Source organism: Panthera leo, chromosome E3, assembly GCF_018350215.1.
Source record: "Panthera leo isolate Ple1 chromosome E3, P.leo_Ple1_pat1.1, whole genome shotgun sequence".
Lineage (NCBI taxonomy): Eukaryota > Metazoa > Chordata > Mammalia > Carnivora > Felidae > Panthera > Panthera leo.
The window spans coordinates 2,009,642-2,026,349 of NC_056694.1; the positions used below are offsets into that span (position 1 = coordinate 2,009,642).

At 55.1% G+C, this 16,708-nt stretch overlaps 1 protein-coding gene across 12 annotated transcripts in view; it reads right to left on the reverse strand.

The window, feature by feature from the left end:
* IQCE (IQ motif containing E) overlaps positions 1-16,708 on the reverse strand; it is a 42,619-nt gene that overhangs the window by 17,861 nt on the left and 8,050 nt on the right. For 7 of the 12 annotated variants that reach the window (XR_006198021.1, XM_042923050.1, XM_042923047.1 and 4 more), the window contains 10 exons: positions 13,941-14,069; positions 13,121-13,255; positions 12,195-12,265; positions 8,340-8,453; positions 8,165-8,215; positions 4,619-4,689; positions 3,574-3,646; positions 3,321-3,370; positions 1,719-1,882; positions 324-379 (listed from right to left, as the gene is read on the reverse strand). Coding sequence is in view for 11 of the 12 variants with exons in the window: in XM_042923042.1 (XP_042778976.1) it covers positions 324-379; positions 1,719-1,882; positions 3,321-3,370; positions 3,574-3,646; positions 4,619-4,689; positions 8,165-8,215; positions 8,340-8,453; positions 12,195-12,265; positions 13,121-13,255; positions 13,941-14,069 (914 nt within the window). In the remaining variant the exon portion in view is untranslated. The remainder of the gene's footprint in view (positions 1-323; positions 380-1,718; positions 1,883-3,320; positions 3,371-3,573; positions 3,647-4,618; positions 4,690-8,164; positions 8,216-8,339; positions 8,454-12,194; positions 12,266-13,120; positions 13,256-13,940; positions 14,070-16,708) is intronic. The other 5 variants (XM_042923041.1, XM_042923044.1, XM_042923043.1 and 2 more) reach the window with 5 other exon arrangements.

Consider the following 16,708-nt stretch of genomic DNA (forward strand, 5'->3'; position numbering starts at 1 on the left):
GCCTGGGTTTCTGGAAGGCCCTAGGACCACCTGCCTCCATCCCTGGTGACACAAGGAGTCCAAAACCGTGGGCCGTGTGACCGTGGCTTTGCCACCTGTGACACCAGGGACAGGAACGACACGACCCGTGGGTCTCGTCCAGACCTGCACGGAGTCTGCTCATTCCCGTCTGCATCGCGTGCCATGCGGGGGACAGCCACCATGCATGTGCTGAGAGCATTCTGTGAGCAAAGGGCTCATCTGCGTCCCCACTTTACAGGGCGCCGGCTCCTGGCGCTCGGGCGGGTCCTCAAGGACGGGCAGCTGAGAGGCGCACCACTCACTTTTTCCAGCTCGGCGATCCGTCTCAGCAGCCGGGGCTTACTCCACTCCGTGTAACCTGATGGAAGCAATGGCTTTGAGAGGTGAACTTGGCACAGCCATCCCGGTGGCCCCGTCAGCCCCGACCGCCCACCTCTAGCACAGCCTGTGAGTGTCCCCTTCCGCCGCGCGGCGCCTGGCAGATTCGTGCAGGAAGGGTGCCTCCCAATGAGGGGGTCCGTGCCCACACTGTGGAGCTGGCCATGCCGATGGCCTCCTAAGGCCTCAGTGTGACATCCACACCTGATCGTGCGTGCCGGTCCGAGACAGAACTTCTCAAGGCCACACACGAGTCCGCGCTGGATGCTCCGCCTTCCTCCCTCCTCCCGGCGCTTCCTTCCCCGGCGCTCTGAGCTCCGTCACCGTCACCGCCACCGCTCACCCTCTGCACCCTGCTGCGTCGCACCAGGGGCTGGACCCCAGGCCCTACTCTGCTCTCCTCACTCACTGGGGCGCTCAGTCCCAGTCCGGCCCTCTGCTGTTGCCCCCCACGTGGGCATCTCCTGCTGAGGCCTCTGCCCTGAACTCCCGGATGCACCCACCTCCACTTGGACACCTTTTGCACACCACAGACTTGACACGTCCCCATCCCCAGACCTGCTCCTGTCTCCGTCACCTCCACCTCACAAGGACACCCTGTCCTTCCAGCAGCTCAGATAAGAGCTCTGGAAGCCGGCTCCTCCCTTCTCTGAGGCATCCGGAACCTGGCCACCTGTCATCCCTGTGGTGCCACCGTGCCCGGGGCCGCCAGCAGCCCCCATGGGGACGCCACAGAAGCCCTGGTCTTCCCGCCCTCTCTTCTGCACACGGTCCATTCAGCACTTCTCACCTCTGCCCCAGCCCCCAGGGCCCGGGTGTGGCATTCACAGCCTGGCCCCACGACTTCCTTCCGCCATCATCGCCACGACCCTCCCACTGCCTACGTATGCTGGGCACACTGGCCGTGGGCATGGCTGTCCCCGAAGACCCTACTCACAGGTGCACGCCACTGCCCCCGACACCTGCTGTCCTTCCTATTTCGCTCCGTGGCACTTCCTGCCGCCAGACCCATGACTGACCTGCTGGCTTCTCCCTCCCAGTACGATGTGGCCTCCACGAGGGATGTCTGCTTTTGTCTAGTGCCCTCCCCAACTACCTGCAAGGGTGCTTGGCTCACAGCAGGTGCTCCTTAGATCTCAGAGTCAATTTTGGTGTTGCCCAGCAGTACGCATCTGCATTTCTGGCAACTGAAATAGGGGCGTGGGGTTGAGCGGGAGGGTCAGACTCTCCCGTGTTTTGCCACCTGCGTCCTTCCTCAAAGAACCCGAGACACGGCCTCTCCTCGAGCGCCCCTCCGCGGGTGGCTCCCGGGCCAGTACCCTTCGTGGTGGAGACGGTGGGGGAGTTGCTCAGCACACGGTCCAGGTCTTCCTTCAGGCTTTGGTTCTCCTCCGTGAGCTCCTGGACGCTCCGGGACAAGCTCAGGAGGGCGCTGCTCACTTTCTTCGGCCTCTTGACGCCCAGTCTCTTCTCCCCCGGAGACCTGGGAACAGCAAAGCCAAGGGCTAGGTTTGGGTTTCTAAACCGGCTGGATAAATGCCTTCAAGGGGGGGCAGCCACACGGCACCTGTGGGTGCCTGTCTGTGGCTCAGAGTGCTCTCTGCAGATATCTGCAGTGGAACAGGGAACCCTGACACTTAACTACAAGGAAGCAAAGTGCTGTCCCCCAAACAGAAATCTGTGCTCATCCGTCAACTTGCAGAACAAAACACTGTATTCGATAGTAGTAATATATTTTAAATCGTATCACGAAAACGTTTGTGGGAACTTACGTTCTCTCTCGTTACGTAAATAGCCGTACAATAGCTTGATTTGCCTCTTATCCTACAAAGTCTAAAATACAGTCGGTCCTCATTGTTCAGATTCCGTATTTGCAAATTTGCATTCTTGCTAACGCTTACCGTGTGACCCCTTCACAGTACAGGGCCACGGGCTGGGTGGTGGACAGCCTGAGGGACAAGTTCCCGGTGGCGGGGGGTGGGGGGCAGGAGTGGGAGGCAGGGGCGGGGGGGGGGTTGGGGGGGGCAGGCACCCAGCTTGGCTTTCACTGCCACCCTCGGGCTGTCCACAGGCGGCACCTTCACAGCCTGTTGAGTACATGCTTTTTACACCTGGGTGCTTTCGTTGGTGAGTTCAGGGTTTAAAGCAGTCCCCTTCACAGCACTCAGGGGCTGCCCCATGTTCCTGCCGGGGCTCGGGAGAAGGCTGATGGGCCTCGTGAGGAAGCCCGTGTGTGAGGTGCTGGCTGACACGTGAATGCACAGACACGCTAGCGGAAACAGGTTGTGTGCTGACCAGTGGGTGACGGTCCTGCGGCCCAAGGCACCCGCTGCAGGAGCCTACGCGGCACGCGCCCCGGGGGCGATGGCTTAGCAGATGCGCCCATTCCGTGTCTGCGGACGCTTTGCGGGGCTCGCCTGCTTCAAAGAGCAAAGCAGCGGCTGTCCTGTACGGAGAAAGTCTGCCAACCCCGAAAAGAAGGAAGGGAAGGCCGTGCCTGGCTCAGGGCGAATGCCTGATTTGAGTTCACAGCTCAGTGCCGAGGCAGTGATGTGGCCAAATCTGTGAAAAGGGAATCTTCGAGACGGGGAAGCCCTGATGTCTCTAATAAACTTCTTGGGGGGAGATGGACTTGTACTTGGCATTAAACGCCTTCTTAATAAGGAAGCCCTGCTTGGAACAACAGCGCTTTCTAATTCTAAGCTGGAGGATGTTACATAGCAGGAATTAAGGACTCAGAGCATGGGGAGGTGAACACGCGGTTAGGAGCCAGCACGTGGCTGTGCGTCACCGTCCCAGATGGAAACCGTTAACAGACTGATGCAGGTGCGTGCACTGCTCCAAAGAGAAGGGCAGTGCACGCAGTTCCCTGCGCTTTCGGGACCAAACATGAAACACGCTTCCCGAGGAGATGATCATACTTCTTTCCCGCGGTCTCGGAGCTCGCCAAGAGAGTCTGGAGACGATGAATCTGCAAACGCGAAATTAAAATACGTTACGGTACAAAACGAGCACGAAGGAGAACGTGCTCTGAAAAAGTTGTGATCGGGTTCCTGATTTCTGCCTACGTTGCTGGGATTCACGTTCAAGCTGAGACGGAACGGAAGCGCAGGGTGCCAGGCGTGGCGGGCGACCGCCCAGGTCACTGACTTCCCCTCCCCGAAGGGCACGCACCTCCTCGTAGTACGTCTCCATGGCGATTCTCATCTCCTCCAAGTTAGTGGTCTTCATATCAGTCTGCAGTTTGCTAGAAACCCAGTTCACAGTTAGTAGGGCAGCGCCGGCCCCCCTGGGGCAGAGCAAGGGCAAGAGCGCCTCCCAGGACGTGAGCGGAGGAAGGGCTTGGCAGAAGAGAAGCGGGCTGGGCGCAGACCCACGGAGAGTCCTCACGGCCACGGGCCCCCTTCTGTGCAGAAGCAGACTCCCTAAAGCTATTCCTCACTAAGCGGGGGGCTGTCGTGGAAGAAGCGGGGTAACCGTGAAGCCTGGGGCGAGGACAGCCGCCTCTGGGGGCGGTGGGAGGCTCCTTCTGTGAGGAAGGAGCGTCACCCCCGACCCGTATTGCCAGCACCCCCCACTCAGCATCCAACAGACCTCAGATAAAAAGCTCTAGAAAATCAAGATGTGGAGTTCAGGGTGCCGAAATACAGAAGAAATCAGCAAATAACACAGATTTTTACAGGGGACGATTTCATCAAGAAGCACAGGAGGGGAAGCAGAGGAACAGAGAAGGGACGCAGGGAGAGAAAGCGGAAGGGGACTCGGGCGCCACCAGGCAGGACTCTGCTCCGCACGGCACCACCGGGACCACACGGGACCAGGGCAGGCCGCTGGGGTGCCGGCGCCCACGGGCCCACAGGGAGATGGCACGCGGCCCACACCAGACCGAGGACAGAGAGCAGGGCTCAGATGCAACGGGAACAGGAAAAGATGAGAGGGAGACGCCGTTCGGGTGATGTTTGAAGAGGCAGCTAACACTTCCTTTCATAGTTTTGGCACAAAGAGGATGCTGGGACAAGGGACGTGGGACCGAGGGTGGCGGGTGGGGACTGGGGGTGCAGTCCCAGCAGACGGAGCAGACACCGCCGCCGGGTGCGAGGGGAGGCGAGCGGGCACGCGGGCTGGCTGCAGCCAGCCTCGCCAGGGCCCGGCCGAGGAGACCCTGCGGAGCCCGCTCCCCCCCCCGGCCCACCCCCTGCGCGCCCGCGCGTGCCCGTACTTGATCGTGTTGTCCTTCTCCTTGCACTGCTGCTCCAGCCTCAGAATCCTCTGCTTTAGCCCGTTAACGACCTGCCAGTTGAACACGCGCACGTCAAGTCGACTGCTTCCGCAGTCCACGAGCTCCCCCTCCCTCCTGTCCCCAGGCTGGGCTAGGCGTCCCCTGCCCGCTGATCCTGCCCCACTCTGTCGCCGGCTTCTCCCGTAGTCCCTAGCGCAGCAAAGAAAGGGCCCGACTGTCCGGCTCTCGGCGCTGGGCGGGGCGGGGGCAGGGTGGGACAGGTGCAGAGCCTCCCCCCAACCCCCACGTTCCACACTAGGAACGCACGGATGCACCGCCATCACCAGATTCAAAGGACAACTGTGTCCACGGTATCCCCCTGGGAGCGAGCAGAGCCGACCCCCCACGACCCTGAGCTTCACTCTGGGGCACGGAAGACCGCGTGCGTCTCGTTGTTCCTTCTCTCTGCCAACCCGTCACTGTGGGAGACAGCACGCTTGCGCTTCTGAAAGAATATCCCCTTCTTTCTTTCTGGCTACCCAAACGCCTTTCCGGTTGGATTTTAAACTAATTTTCAATTATGTTTGGTAATACATGAATACATCTTCTTGGGGAAAAAATGAGAACATGTATCAGACTATGGCCCTTGACCTTAACCCCCCTCACCGAATACTGTCATCAAGCGAATTTGTGTCCTCTAGACCTTGTGTCGTGCATGTGTACCCCCTGACGTTACAGCATCCTACCGCACAGGCGGCCACGTGGTTTTCTCATGGCACGAATGGTCCTGGTGGACCATCCCTGTGGGGCCGCACCCCTACGTGACTCCTGCCCGATACAGTCATACAGTGTGGACACCCATTCCTCGATCGATGAGGCTTAAATTGCTATTTACGACCAAGACTTCAGTAGAAATCACCCTTCTTATGCATACGTGCAGACGTTTCTTGAGGGGTGATGCTCACCAGCCCAGTGCTCACCAGTCCAGTGCTCACCGGCACCTTGCTCACCAGCACAGCGTTCAGTCATAGGACACGGCAACTCCGAAGGGCGATTTGGCAGCGGGTGTTAAGGTGGAAACTGCACACACCCAAGGATCTAGAATTTCTACTTTCAATCAACTTTAATTTTAAAAAAGCCAGGGCACCGGGGTTGGCTCAGTCAGTGGAGCATCCGACTCTCGACATTAGCTCTGGTCGTGATTCCGAGGTCGTGGGATTGAGCCCGGGGTTGGGCTCTGTGCTCAGCACAGAGCCTGCTTGGGATTCTCTCTCTCTCTGATTCTCTCTGATTCTCTCTCTCTCTCTCTCTCCCTCCCTCTGCTCCTCCCCCACTCACGCTCTCTCTCAAAAAGACCCAGAAAACCCACAGCATCAGAACAGAAATGCAGAGCCCTTTCTCTAAAAGTATGCATTATTTACAAAATTCTAAATCCTCAATCACGCAGCCATTTCTGAACATAGCTGTACTCATTTATATTCTTAATTTTTTTTTCTTCTGAAAATGTTTCCATGTGGCATCATTCAAATTGTAATGGCTTCTCCTCAATGTTCCCCACCCAAATCGGGCAGCTATAAATTTCCTTGTGTAAAAGGGTTTTTACACTGGAGTTTTTCCCTGAGACACGCCCGAAAGAGAACAGTACCCAGCAAACGGAAAGCACAACTTCACGGCCATTCCTCTGCTCGGTCACGCCAACCTAAAACACGGTGTCTCAGCTCTGAGCATGCCCGGTGTTCTCAGTCCTGCTGACGCTGGTTTTGATCATTTGTGTTTATTCTGCTGGTTTAAGGCGTGAGGTTTTACTCAGGGTAGCTTAAGACATCTTTTCTCCAATATTAACTACCGGAGGAACAGTGGGGACCAAGGCATGGTGCTTGTGGATTCACTATAAACCCAACCTGGGCAAATCTCTCTCTCTTTAAAAAAAAAAAAAAAAAAAAAAAAATTAATGTTTATTTATTTTTGAGAGAGAGACAGAGAGTGAGTGGGGAGGGGCAGAGAGAGAGGGAGACACAGAATCTGAAGCAGGATCCAGGCTCCGAGCCGTCAGCACAGAGCCCGACACGGGGCTCAAACCCACAAACTGCGAGATCACGACCTGAGCCGAAGTCGGATGCTTAACCGACTGAGCCATCCAGGCGCACCATGGCCAAATCTCTTAACCTCAGTTTCCTGAGTTTCAAAGTGGGGATCGAGGGGCACCTGGGCGGCTCAGTCGGTTAAGCGTCTGACTTTGGTTCAGATCACGGTCTCGTGGTTCCTGGGTTCCAGCCCTGTATTGGGGTCTCTGCTGTCAGCACAGCGCCTGCTTTGGATCCTCTGTCTCCCTGTCTCTCTGTCCCTGTCCCGCTCACACTCTGTCTCGCCTTCTCTCAAAAATAAGTAAACGTTAGGGGCGCCTGGGTGGCGCAGTCGGTTAAGCGTCCGACTTCAGCCAGGTCACGATCTCGCGGTCCGTGAGTTCGAGCCCCGCGTCAGGCTCTGGGCTGATGGCTCGGAGCCTGGAGCCTGTTTCCGATTCTGTGTCTCCCTCTCTCTCTGCCCCTCCCCCGTTCATGCTCTGTCTCTCTCTGTCCCAAAAAAAAAAAAAAAAAAAAAAAAAAAAAAAATAAGTAAACGTTAAAAACAATTTTTTAAAAATAGGGATTGAGTCCCTATCACAAAATCCAATGAGATTATGCTCAACTGTTCGCTGTCTAGGAGTTGCTATTAAGCTGAAAACGATTTTCTTGTGGAAACACTCCGATCTGTGCTCACGCCCTGAAAGTACTTCCTTCGTGCGTCCTGGGAACGGGGCCGGTGTTAACCACCTGTACAGAGCCGACTGCACGCTTTCCGTACAGGTCCGCATGGATTCTGTGTGTCGCACTGGTCAGCGTCCTCCCTGCTCCCCCATCATGTTGACTCAGTTTCCCCTGTAGTCCCACGGGGCTTTGTTGCAAATGTTGCATCATCACACCCGAAAGTCACATCGTTAATGTTATTTGATTCCTTGGGCTCAGTGCTCACAGAATTGGATCCCTTCCAGGTCTGTCTGCATCTCACTCTTCTCGAGAAGTGTGCTTCCTTGACTCAGCAGGTTTCTTGTGGTCCTTCTTCTCTGCTGCCGCAGCCCTCATCACGGAATGGCGCCGGTGCCGTCACCTTGCTTCACTCGCTGTGCTGTGTGTTAGGCGGCCCCGTGGCAGAGCTGGTGTGTGTGTGTTAAAGTGTTAAAGGCTTTATCCTATCCCGCTTTGTTTCCTCAGCATGTCTAGTTCAGTGTGGTGACGGGGGACATCACCACCGCGACCGCTGTCCTCTGCTGTGCACCTTCTGCCCTGCGCGGCCTCTCGGTCTCCCCTCACGCCCCCAGCAGCACCCGCAGCGTCTTGTCGTGAGCTCTCCGGCTCCTGGGCGGTGCTTTAGGGGCTCCTGGGCCCTGGCTCCCTGTCACCCCTCTTGCACGACTGCATTAGAGGAAAGGCGTCCCTCAACTCTGGGCTGTTTTGAGATTCAGACTTCGGTGGGAAGGTTATCGGTCCTGCTGGAGTCGGTACTCACCCAGCCAGCATCGGGCCTTTTCTCTGCCAGAGTCCGAACAAAATCCGGGTCCTGCGGCAAGCAGACGGAGAGATGAAGACACTGGCGGGCGGCCTCTCCCCCCTGCAGCCCGAACAGCGGAGCCTGCGCCTCCCCTGCCGCGGCCGGGCGCCACCGCTGCGGGGCTGCAACTTACTCGGGACGGGTCCAAGAGCTGCTGTATCTGCCGGTCCTTCCTGCTGTTTTCCTCCTCCAGGCGCCGCAGCCTTGTTCTCATGAGGTCCACGTCACTTTTCTGCACGTGCAGGGACTGAGAGGAGACAGAACCACACACACACACACACACACACACTCGTGCACACGCGCACCCCAACACCCAGGTGAAACACAAGTCGGAGCAGAACTCGCGAGGCGGCCCGGTTCCCGGTCAGGGCGCGTGCGTGGCGCTGGGGGGGAAGGAGGCACCTGGTGCCTGGGAACCAGGGGGGATGCCGTCAGGTGCAGGACCACCCGACGTGAGTAGGAACGCCCCCTCCCTAAAGGCAGCCCCACGCAGGCACGCCGCTCTCTCCCACGCCCACCTGAGGGAGCCCACACGTGTCACAGCACGTGTCACCAAAACTCATCCGAGGCTAACGTCCACTTAAAACTCTTGGCCTCAGCTCGGGCTTGGGGGGTCAGATGGGGGCCCCTGCCAGTTGTTACCAGTCTGCGGTGAACAGAGGGAAAAAGCCTGAGCAGCTGATTTTTCACGGGACTAAAGTGATTCAATTCCACAACCGCCCTCTTTAGAAAACTCTCCTCCCTCCTACTTTGGGCTTCTGTCGTCCTTTTAGGAAATGGTGATGGTAGGGGATTTTTAATTTTTGTTTTCCACGTCCTCACTTGCAAAGGCCTTCTCCCAGGGCATGAAACCGCGAGGCCTGGAGAACACGAGGTTCAGACGTGCCCACAGCCCGCACGGGGACAGCCAGGGCACTCAACCAGCTTCCGGCATCAGCCTGCATCCGAACTAGCCAGTTAACCTGGAAACACCCTTCTCCCTCCAGGACTCATGAGGCGTAGAAGAGAGACAGTGCCCGAACGAACCCAGCCCCCACCACTGGCAAGCGGACTCCCAGTGTGCACTGCAGAGAGAGAGGCCGGACAGGTCAGCTGCAGGCCTGCCACTGGCCGGACCGCCATAGCGCTCCAGGAGACGAGGGGACCCTGGCACTCAGTGAGTGTTTAATGAATAGGTCAGTTCGTGCACAGCCATCGGGAAGGAGAAGAAATCTAATAATGGGAATTCTGCTTCCGGAAACGGGGTACACTCGGTGCTCCCTACTCCTGCAGCCGTGGACACTGTATGTAAGACAGACGTAAGAAGGCTCAGAAGGGTGGACAGAAGACAGACTAGGCTGGGGCTCAGGACCCAAGCAGGGACTGCAGGGCCCCCCAGTTTTCCTGCTGCCTCACGTGTTCTAGACGGGAGTGCTGGGGAAGCCAACAGCCTGGACAAGCCCACGGGCACAGACAGGAAAGGGGCAGCCTGGCCAGGCAGAGAAGGCACGGGTGATAACCGCCCCACCCTCAGGCAAACACAGCAGAACCTGCAGGCCTCACCCCTGCCAGCGAAGGCTGAGCCGGGAGCCAAGCCCCCCACCCCTGCCAGGCTGTAGTGAGGCACCCTGCCTCCTTGCAGGGGGGAGGGGGGTGGGGGGGAGGCCTGCTAGAGCATCAGGACTCTCACTGTCCAGGGGTAATGAGGCCACATACACAAAATAAAGTGGAAGACTTAAATCCTAACCTACCAATAATTACATTAAATATAAATGACCCAAACAAACCAACTAGGAGACAGGAAGTGGCAACGTAGATTAAAAAACACGCCCAACTACATGTTGTCTACAAGAACCTCATTTTAACATAATGTGAAAGGAGGTCGAAAGTAAAAGGATGGAAAGAGAGATGCCAGCGAAGCATTAACCAACAAAGGCAGGAGCAGCCATGTTAGCATCAGACAAAGCAGAATTCGGAGAACAGAAACGACACGGCGACTCTACAGGCCAATCCACAGACAAGACAAGCGACCATAAATGCACCCTCGTCAACGAAAGAGGTAAGACGTGTGACTAAAGAGGAGGCAGAGCTCCCCCCACAGTATCACATACTGCATCAGTCCACATAGAGAACATTACCAGGATGCCAGAATTCTAGAGATGGGGAGAAAAGCCAGTGGCCGCCAGGAGTCAGGGATGGGGAATGGGGTGGGAGGCAGGTGCGACCACCAAGGGGCAGCTGGAGGGACAGCATGCCCAGTGGCGTGGGGCAGCATGCGTGCAGGGACACGGGTGCACACACGCGGCAACACGGCACGGAACCGGACACGTGCACCAAGTCCACGTCTGCGGCCTGGCTTTGACACAGCGTGGACTGCCGGGGGAGACGGGTGCGGGGGGGCCTCTGTGCCATCCCCGCCACTCCCTGGGATGTTCTGCACTCGTGGCCTCTTGCGGGGTGCCGGCCGTGGCACAGAGTACTCCCTGGGGCCCTGCGCCAATGGGCGCACCCGCGTCGCGACTGTGAAACCGTTCCTGTATTATCCCCATTTTTCAACAGGAAACTGAGGCACCACTCGCCACAGAAAAACAACTCTGAAGCTCAGAGTCCTGGAAGTGAAATTCTCCTCCCCCTGCGTTTAGAAGCCTAGACTGATTTTTCCCATAAGTCCGTGACGGGAAGTTTGAATAAAGTCAGTATCATTTTACCCAGAGACCACTTCCAGCTCCAGAAGATTCCTTTCAAGACTGCTACTGCAGTGATTATTCGGAGTTCCAAATGAGGGCTCTCCCCACAACAACTCTGACACACAGCTGTCCTCAGGACAGGGAGTGCGATGCTTCAGCAGCACCTTCACTGCTGGGCAGCTCCCATGGGGGAGCAGTCTCTGGACGGCCCCTGACATCGGAGCATCTTGTCTGGGCCGCCACAGAAGGGCTGCGTCTCACGCACGGGGGCCCAGAGCGGGGGCTCCTCGGGTAAGATGGCTCGAAGACTCCTCGCCGTGGCCGTGCCCCTGGGCGTGCTGGCCGCCCACGCCCCACCTTACCTCTGGTGCCCAGACGGGCCATGGCCCTCCGGATGCGGAGGAAGTGAACCCTGGCCGCTTGTCCAGGGGCACAAGTATGCACGTGGATGCTAAGAGCGGGGTGGCAGCAGTGGTTCTGTCGAAGGCGATGAGGGTGGCGATAATTTATTCCAGTGCAATTTACACCATAAGGAGTAGGAGGTAGCACGGGGCAGCAAAAAGAGCCTCGGCCTTGGGAGGCAGGTGGCCTTGGGGGAAGTCCTCATTCTGCTACTGGTTGACCTGGGACAGGCTACTACCTGGTCTGAATCTCGAGGTCATCACCGGCTAAGAGCCGTAAGCTCCCTCAGACTCCCGTAGAGACCCATTGAGCTAGGGAGTGGGGACCGTCTGGTTACCACCGAAGAGTCCACACGTGGAAGGCTACTGATAACGATGACGCCAGTGGCCTCATCTGACGCCAGATCTCCGTGCAGAGGGCCTGTGGTATCAATCCCATCTTTCCCATTTTCCGTGCCGTGCTGCTGAAGCAGAGCACACGTGGAATCTCAACAGTGGAGGCCTCTCCTGCAGCAGGCTCTAGGTGGGTCTCCCAGCTTCCAAGGCACGGGGCCAGGGTTTACACTCAGGTGCTCCTCGAGGCGCCCGGGGGCTCAGTAGGTTAAGCGTGCAACTCTTGATTTTAGCTCACGTCACAATCTTGAGGTTTGTGAGTTTGAGCCCCAAGTCGGGCTCCGTGCTGACGGTGTGGAGCCTGCTTGGGATTCTCTCTCTCCCTCTCTCTGTCCCTCCCCCATCGCACGTGCGCATGTTCTCTCTCTAAAAGTAAATAAACTTAAAACAAAACAAAACTCGGGCGTCCCTGCAAAGCTCATGTTCTTTCCATATGCACACATCTCGGCACTGATCCTGACTTTCCCACCCGTGGTTACGGAAGGCTCTTGTGGTCTAAAACCAACAAAGGACGGACAGAAATACTACCTTCTTCAGCTCAATGATCTCGTCGTACATGTCTTCCTTCTCTCTGTAGACAGGGGTCCCGGGAACGTGACCTGGAGGGGGACACGCAAACGTCTGAAAAGATCATCTGAAGAGTAGACGGAATTCTTGGCTGTGCCTTAAGAAAATCCCGGACGTTTGATAAAAAAGAAGACCAAAGCATTTCACCGGTTTAGCTGGACCGTGATCATTCCCGGAACATAAGGAAACCAACACCGACAGTGAGTAGAAGGGTGAAGCAGGAGAGAACGGAAAGGTGTGAACACAGGGCTTGCCTGCAGGAAAAGGAAAGAAGGGGGACAGAAGGAGAAGGGATACATTTAGATTCTAAATCGCAAACAAAACAAAAAGACAAAGACAGACAAACGGCAGCCCTTCCAGCGCTGACAGAGTGAGGCAGAGAAGCAGACTCGGGTCTCCGTAATGCACCTGATAGACTGAGACTCTACAACATTTAAGCCCAAAGTAGAACTCGGAGCCAGCAGGAAGGGGTCGGCAGGGGGTCAGGGTGACAGGGGCTCACCACGATCCCTGTGGAGGCCCACGAGGACAGCCGTGAGAGCCGGGGAGGAGACATGGGGAGAGACCAGACAGAAGGACGGAGACAGGACAACAGACCCAGGCTTTCTGGTGAGATTTAGGGTTTTCACTATGTGCAACTGTTATTTCTAGTACTGTCCATCCGATAAATCTCAGCAAGCCTCCGAGTTACAGGGGCAGGCCCGACTGGAGCCTGGGGACACGTAACTGTCACGTTAGGAGGGCAGAGCGGACTTGCGGGGTTCCCGTCCTCTCTCCACGGTCTCGTAGAGACACAGCCAATACAGGAAGCCCAAAATCTCACTTTGTCAAAGGACAGATCCCGAGCTTTCCCTTACTTGTGGCCTCGTCACCGTCAACATGCTCACCATTGCTGGCAGAACGCCTGAGATTGGACCTCTTCACTCTTAAGGCTGCTCTCAGATAGTCGGGAGTAGTGCTGGGGGGGCTGGCCCATGCCTGCTCCAAGGTCAGGTCTGACTTCAGGGGCTGGGTCAGACTTCCTGCTTCGAACGTGCATGGATTTAATATGACAGGTAAGACAAACACAACGGAAGGTTTTGCCTCTACTAATCAATGCTCATGGGCTGAAGAAAGCTTAAGACAACCAGCAGATGGTGGCCATCAGTGGGATGCTGATGAAATTTTTTGGCTCTCAGAAAATAAAGCCCAGATCCGGAGCGTTTGTCTATTTCCACGGTATAAATAGTCCTATGATGTCCAATTTCAGGCGGCCAGCGTGACATCGACCGGCTCACCAAATTCTTAAAAATTTAACAACTGGCTCTTGCGAGTGGGTGGGAGCTGGGCCAGCAGTGCTGGGACGTCACAAGACTCCAAGGATAGCGTGTCACACCCGCAAACCGTCAGAAACCACACTTACGTAAAGATTACGTAAGGATTATGAGGCTCAACGTCTTTGAGAAGTTGAAAAGCAACGTCATGCAAATAAGTCCTATTACGAACTCGATCTTTTTTAAATTTTTTTTTTTAACGTTTATTTTACTTTTGAGACAGAGACAGAGCATGAACGGGGGAGGGTGAGAGAGAGGGAGACACAGAATCGGAAGCAGGCTCCAGGCTCTGAGCCGTCAGCCCAGAGCCCGACGCGGCCACCACCCGCCACTCGTCAAACCCTCCTCTGGAGCGGGAAGGGCCTCTTTGTCGGACCAACCACGTCCCGCATACCTGGCTTCGAGCTTCCCAGCCACAGCTTCTGTGGGGTTAAGGACATTCTGTTACCAAGAGGCATGCTTGCTGCTGTCCTCAGAGATCTCCAGGATGCCACTTTCCTCGGTTTAGAGTGATAAGGTGACTCTAAAAAGCCAATACATGGTTTCAGAGGGGCAAGGTATCGATGCCTCTCAACATTTGTGCTTTAGTGACACAAAAATGGTACCAGAACATTCATAAGAACATTCTGACAAAAGTAAAAAACATACAGCATATGGTTATATACTACATATTATATAGCTATATCACATAGGTATATATATATACACACACACATATATATATATATATATACACACATATATGTAGTGTATACATACTTATGTTTGTTTTTGGAATTTTATTATAAAGACATAACATAAAAGGAAATTTATCTAAAAATCCAGTCATAATTCTACCAGTATTTGATGTTCTCAGATACAGGTGTATTACAGTCACAGAACAGTGAACACACAATTTTGTCCTTTGCGCTTAACAGTATAAATATTTTTCACTTTGCTACCTAGGGACACAAGTAATACTATCTAGAACTTACTATGTAAAACAAAAAATGTAGAAGAAATGAGAAAAAAAATTACCTTTCTGGGCATTTTTGATGATGTTATTCATACAAGGGAAACATTTTAAAGTTACTTTTTAATCTGGGATTTCATCTCTTTAATTATGTAAAATCGGACACATTTATGCAATAACTCAGTTATTCATAAACCATGCTTATAAGTAGCAAAGAAATTCCTGTCTATGGTAAGTCCTGAAAAACCTAAAAAAAATCTCTAAGTTTTCTCCATGGCTTCAAAATTTAGGGGAGATTTCTCATTATAATTTGGGACAGAGAACAGACTCGTTAGACCTGGACGCATTTTCCCTCAGCGGGACCACGGCGCCCTGACTTGGGGGCATGCTTGAAGGCCTCCCCAACCCTGTCCATTTAAGTGCTCACTTATAAAGTAAGCTGGCCGTAAGGGGCAAGCTCCACCAGTAACATTTCCCTCCCTGGCCCACGTGAGCTATCAGCGACCGGTAAGGATCCCTCAGGAAACACGCACGCACGTGGACAAAAGTGGGAAGGCAGAAGGAAACAGGAGTCGGGAGATACGAGATACTTGGGCGAGCGGGGCTGTGAGCAGCAGAGCCCTGGGCCCCGGAATCCAGTCGGGCCTTAAAGAACAACACTGGCTAAGTGAACAGGACACGTGGTTGCCGCTGTCCCGGCCCAGGAAACCAGACAGAAGCACACCTGCTGGGCTGGTGTCCCAAAGGCCGCTACAGGAGTGGGCATCTGAGCGGAGATGGCTCCTCCCGTGTGAGAGGGCTGAGCCAGCCCAGGGAAGGGGGCACCGGGGTGCTGGGGAGAGGACCCTGAAGGTCGGGGGGTGGAAAAAGGCTCTGAGGACCAGGGCTGGGCCATACGGAACTCCCAGTGTGGGCTGCGGGGAGAAAGCACGGGGGAAAGCAGGGTGCTGAAGTTCAGCACCCCTCGACTTCTGGATACTTCTGGGGCTTTCACCGTTCTAAGTTATGTGAAGCACGACTCTGACATTTACAGAAATCAAGATACAAACAATTGGACGATTACTATTTGAAACACTTGAAACGCTGATATTCAGTAAAAACAATTAAAGATGTTCTAACATTTACCTTGTAACCGAAGAGAACTTAAAACAAAATGGTTCTAAAACAAGAAGGTTTAAAACACACACACCCGCCCTTCACATCAATTCTCAATTCCTCCATGGAAGGAGAGGAAGGACATCAAAACCCCAAACTGATAGATTCTTTCTTCGTTTTTTATTTTTTGGAGAGAGTGCGTGAGCACGGAGGGCAGGGAGGTCCAGGGAGAGGGAGAGGGAGAGGGCGAGGGAGAATCCCAAGCAGGCTCCACGCTGATAGCAGGGCTTGATCCCACAAACTGAGATCGTGACCTGAGCCAAAATCGAGAGTCGCACGCTCAACCAGCTGAGCCACCCAGGCACCCCAACAGATGATTTCTTTCTAACGCTTATATTTATCTGTGATACAAAACATAGTTTCTTTTCTGGGCAGGAATTTATCTAATTATGTTCTTCTTGGGCTAATGAAAGTCCAGTCGTGTTCTCTGAGTGCATCACATACACACAGGAGACGTTTGAAATACACTCGTATAGAAGAAACGTAGATAACGCATACGGAGGTCAGAGACGGCTACGGGCTTTTGGGTAACAAAAGGAAGCCCATCCGGGATTTAAGCTCTCTCGGAAAGGCATTCCTAAGCATCAAATTCACACGTGGTTCTCTGTGCACTAGAGCAGTGTCGGAACGGCCCGGACGAAGAGAGGCCTGGCTGGCCGTCTGGACTAAAACCCCATCTGCCACGACTGAACGCTTGTGCCCCCCCAGTCGTACGCTGAACGCTAACGTGAACCCTAACGTGCTGGTGTCGGGGTGAGGCCTGGGGGAGATGATTAGGTCACGATTAGGTCCCAGAGCTCCCTCACCCCTTCCCCCACGTGAGGTACAACCAGGCCGCGGCCGCCCACAACCTGGAAGACGCCTCATCACAGCCACCGTGCGGACGCCCACCCGAGTCTTGGACTTGGGCCTCCAGGACTGTCAGAAGTAAATGGCTGTTATTCAGAAGTTGCCCGGCCTTCCGCCAGCTGTCGGGGCAGAGCAACACCCATCCCCGCAACATCGTCCCTAGCAGGCAGCCACCCACGTGACCACGGCCAAGGATGGTGTCTCCC